This window comes from Oratosquilla oratoria, chromosome 1 (assembly GCF_046742065.1).
Source record: "Oratosquilla oratoria isolate Oo_2021 chromosome 1, ASM4674206v1, whole genome shotgun sequence".
In the NCBI taxonomy this organism is placed as follows: Eukaryota; Metazoa; Arthropoda; class Malacostraca; order Stomatopoda; family Squillidae; genus Oratosquilla; species Oratosquilla oratoria.
In genome coordinates this window covers 130,773,061-130,778,060 of record NC_134777.1, presented here as the reverse complement: position 1 = coordinate 130,778,060, position 5,000 = coordinate 130,773,061, and the positions used below count along the sequence as shown (strand labels likewise).

The 5,000-nt window shown below is 39.1% G+C and overlaps 1 protein-coding gene across 4 annotated transcripts in view; it reads left to right on the top strand.

Moving 5' to 3' along the window:
* The window catches only part of LOC143027054 (vesicular acetylcholine transporter-like), a 572,364-nt gene that overhangs the window by 467,056 nt on the left and 100,308 nt on the right, over positions 1-5,000 (top strand). For all 4 annotated transcript variants that reach the window (XR_012966558.1, XR_012966559.1, XR_012966560.1 and 1 more), the window contains 3 exons: positions 1,811-1,991; positions 2,462-2,622; positions 4,422-4,523. Coding sequence is in view for 1 of the 4 variants with exons in the window: in XM_076187956.1 (XP_076044071.1) it covers positions 1,811-1,991; positions 2,462-2,622; positions 4,422-4,523 (444 nt within the window). In the remaining 3 variants the exon portion in view is untranslated. The remainder of the gene's footprint in view (positions 1-1,810; positions 1,992-2,461; positions 2,623-4,421; positions 4,524-5,000) is intronic.

The window sequence follows — 5,000 nt, the reverse complement described above, 5'->3', positions numbered from 1 at the left end:
ATTTTTCCTATGATTGAAGTCAAACTTATAGGCCTATAGTTATTTGGTTTCTTTTTGTCACCTTTTTTGAATATGGGAGTAACGTTAGCTAGCTTCCATTCTCTTGGGACATCTCCGGATATGATGGATTTCTTGAAAATAATTTCTAATGGAACAACAATCTCATTTTTCATTTCCTTTAAGATTCTTGGATGCCAACCGTCAGGCCCTGGTGTTTTATTAACTTTGAGTTTGTCTATACACCTTTTAATTTTTTCTTTTGTTATATTTACCGTACCGAGTAAGTTTACCCTAGACTTTTCACAGGTTTCAGTTTGGAGTTCACTTTGAGGTGTTTCGTTTACGAATACCGAGCTAAAATAATTGTTTAAGATATTACACATTCCTTCATTTGAATATTCAAGTTGACCGTCAGCAGATAATAGTGGACCAATGTGATTCCGAACAACCTTTTTATCTCTAATGTAACTATAGAATTCTTTGGGATTCTCTTTGGATTTCTCAGCGATGTTCATTTCGTATTGTCGTTTTCTTTTTCTTATTGTCTTTTTTAAATCTCTCTGTATTGATACATAACTTTCATAGTCATTAGATACACCCGAGCACTTATATTTCTTATAAGCCTGTCTCTTTTTAGCAATACTTTTTTCAGTTTCTTTGTCGAGCCACTTTGGGCGAGCCAGACACACACAATCACACACACACACACACATACACACACACACACACACACACACACACACACACATATATATAATCGTAAAGGGAGGTAGCAAATCTTCCTTAATACATTTGAAATTAAATTTGACTGCAGCTTGTGCAAGAATTAGCTTCTTGTTAAAGGATTCAACATTTGTAATAGTGGATCTTTCTTCATCATTCAGTCGGAATAAAAGATTACCGAAGTTCATATTGTATATTATGACGTTCCGCCTTTCTTAAAGCATTTTCAAGTACATCAAAATGATAATTGAGACAACAGGTGAATTGGGGAAGCCTACATTAAAACAATGATGAAAGACCAAGAATCTTACGTGGGGGTATGTCCGTGGTTCTCCGTGGGGTGCTGGGATGACTATTTGTCCACCCAGGGAAGCTAGAGCCACGGAAGTTGTACCTCCCTGTACATTTATGGTTGGAGCCTTTTCTCGAATATGGAGGGCCTCCAGGATCTCCAAACGACGAAAGTCGTGTGCGGAGTCGACGATCTTTGTGTTATCCACCAGGATCTTTCTAGTCAGGGAGGAGTTGTGCTTTCCCCCCAAAAAATGCCTCCTAGAGGCACCAGCTTGTAGGTGGCACGTTAGTCTTCTGGAGAGAGAGAAGTCGTTGTCATTCTTATATAAGACATAGGACGAAGCTTGCAGTCTTCGTGCGGGCAGATGAATTCATAGACAACATTACTCCTCCGTAGTGGGTTATGGTTACGGGAAGGGTTATTTCGTAGGGTGAGGTTGGACGTTTTGAAAATCTTATGATAAATCCGAAGCTCCACTTTTCTCCAGGGTCGGATGGTTGTACATCGCGTTCAACAATTTCTCTGTAACTGAGAATAATTGAGGGGCGTTTCTTGGGAGGGACGGTGTCATAATATAGGTAGTTTTCCATTTTTCGTCCGATGACGTCTTGCACGTCCTTATTGGGGAATCCATTGTTAACCAGGACTTGCTGCAAGCGTTGAAGCTCTTGATGTAAAAGAGGCCAAGTTTCAGGTAATTATTCCCTACATGGTAAAGAAAAAAAAAATGAATCCGTGCACAGTTTCCCCACTACTGGTGCCTTCAACCGAATCTTCCCTCTGTTCCTGCAGATGTTCAAGATGGCCGTGGTTGTCGGCGGACGTCGCATCTCGCCGGCGCAGGCCACGGATCAGCTGAAGCAGATCCTGAAAGAGGTGGACGAGTACGAGGGCGCCGACCCTCCGCCCGTGGGCATCATGACGGCAGACGGCAGGAGGACGTGGGCCAAGAACAGGCAGATCCTCATTGGAGGTAGGAAATCCTGGAAGAGGATGGTCGTATGCTGGAACAGGTGACCCGCCTGGAACTGATCTTTGGATTGGGTCTGGAACTTGGAGCATTTATATGCATACTGTAGATATACATACTGAGAAAGGTGGAAAGGGAAAGCCACGGGTCTGGATCTGGTTCTTGATAATCAAATCCTGACTCAGTTCCAGACCTTTCCCTTGCCACCTTTCTTAATCTGTCACAATGTCTTAATATATACATAAACACATTTATATACATAAACATATACATGTATATGTACATATACATATACATATACATATACATATACATATACATATACATATACATATACATATACATATACATATTCATATACACATACATATACACCTACACCTACACCTACACCTACACATACATATACATATACATATACATATACATATACATATACATATGCACAAACATATACATCTTTTTTCCTCCAGAACCGGTAAACCAGAAGAACATCATCACCTTGGAGAACTGTGTCCTCGTCCTCTGCTTCGACGAGGTCCTGCCGGCCAAGTTCAACCTGCAAACGAGGACGAGCCATCGGGCCAGCCTCTCCAAGAGAGCCAGCAGCTTCAATGCTGCTCAGCAGCCACAGGTATCGGGAGTTTGGGGAAGTTTCGGGACTCGTACCGGAATCGTGAATCTTTTTGGTATCGTCCTGTCACAAATATGTTCCAATCTGTAATTCTTTTGAAAAATGGAACAAGTGTCCATGTTGAAAAAGTCAAAGTGATTTTTATATACAGGTAATAAAGTGATATCTGAGACATGTGTTGCTCCATTATTTAAAGAATTATAGGTTGAAATGTGTTATTGATGGGGTAATACGGCCAAATTTTAACGATTCCAATAATGCTCTAAACTTCCGATTCCGAAAAATGTTTGATGAAAATGTATTTTGTTCATTATTTGCCTCCCAAACCAACTGCAGGTTTAGTTAGCTAGTTAGTTAGTATGTTTGTTCATTATTTTATTAGCTTTTTTATTACTTATTCATTCATATATTAATTTTTCTACTTATTTACTTACAATATCTAATTATTCATTTATTTATTCTATTGATTATCTGTTGTTGTTTTTCACCAATCTATTTTTGTCTGTTTATGTATCTATTCATTATTCATTTATTCACTTATCTATTTACTAATTTATTAAATTATTCAGTTATCTATTTGTTCATTTATTTATTCATTTAGATATTCATTTATTCAATACTTATTTACTTGTCCTTTCAACAAGTCAGTTATTCACATATATATTCATTTACCTATTCATTCGTTTATTCATTTATTTATTTATAAATGTATTTATTCGTTTATTTATTCATTCATTTACTTATTTGTTACCAAAAAGAATTATTGGAACAGCAAGATTTATTTCGAACTGTCTGTCACACAACTTTGTTCACTTAAAGAATGATTTAGTCTGAAACAGTCCGCAAGGCTATTGGTCTAAAAAAAGAAAGAGAGAAAAAAATGTGTAGAGGTGTGATTTTTATTTTTCAGTCAATATTTGATACTTCTGATTCAATGAGATGTGGTCTCGCTGGCAAAGGGAATGAGTTTCATACCCAAATGGAGTCAGACAAAAATAGATTTTCATTTTCTGGTTCAGTTTTCAGATTTTTATGTTATTATTTTTTTTTTCTGATGTTTTTCTTTTATTATAATTTTTCCTTTTTATCGTGGTAGGATTAGTTATGATTATCTTTATTGGGAGAAGATGTAAAAGTGTATACAAATTCAGATATGTGCTCGCGCGCGCGCGCACACACACACACATACACACACACACACGCACACACACACAAACACACACACACACACACACACACACACACACACACACACACACACACACACACACACACACACACACACACACACACACACACACACACACACACACACACAACTCGTGGTGCAGTTGGTAGAGTTCCCGGCTGCCACTACGAAGCTCCGGGTTCGAATCCCACCAAGGGCTGAAATAATTTCAGTATCGCTGCGCCGTGGGTTTTTACTCCAACTCTCGTGGGTGGGGAGTTAGGTGTGTGTGTGTGTGCGTGTAAGGTCATAGTATTACCCATAAATCGGGCAAATACGAGCTCTGAGCTCTCTTTCGGAAGGAAAATGGCTGTCGATCACGAGTCCAAAACGTGATCCAAAGACCATGGTGAATCACACAGTTATAGGGTCACACACCCCAACCATTTTGCTACTTCACAGAATCGGTAAAGTGTTGGGAAAATGTGTTTTGTAGACTGTTTCATAAGGTCACAGGGTCACAAACCACAACCACCAACATAGGTCGTGCTACCTTACAAAATTGGTGAAATGTTGGAAAATTGTGTTTTGTACACTTTTTTTTCTTCTTCTTCTTTTTTCCTGGAACTAGGACCTCTCGCTTCGAGATGAGGTCAATGCAGGTCACCAGATGATCCACGGTGGCGGATTCAACCACAACTCAGCCAACAGGTGGTTCGACAAGACGATTCAGGTGGGTACCAGCTGGTGCAGCATGAGGTACAAGTGAAGATGGTTAAACTTGGAAGGTGGATCGATGAGAGAATTCAGGTGGATGTCTTGTCTGTTTCCAGAAGATGGTTCAGATAGGTGGTGTAATGAGGTGTCAGGTTATAGACGGGCCAAACAGGTGCTGGAATAGTACATGTTAGGTGTAAGGTGGCTCTACAAAATTATACAGGAAGATGGTGCATTAGCCAGGTGGGGCGAGTTTCAGATGGCTTTGCCAGAGGGTTTATATAGATAAGGATGATATGGTATTGTGTAATCATTAAGCTGCATCATTGTTACCATCGTAAATGCAATATATTTGTGTAAATGCAGATGTAAGAAGACTGTCAACAACAAAATAAGTGGAAAATAATAGAAATAAAAACAAAATTAAATATCTTAGTCCCATTCGGGAGACCGAATGCCAGTCAACAGGGCTACACCTTCAAATGAAACTGAA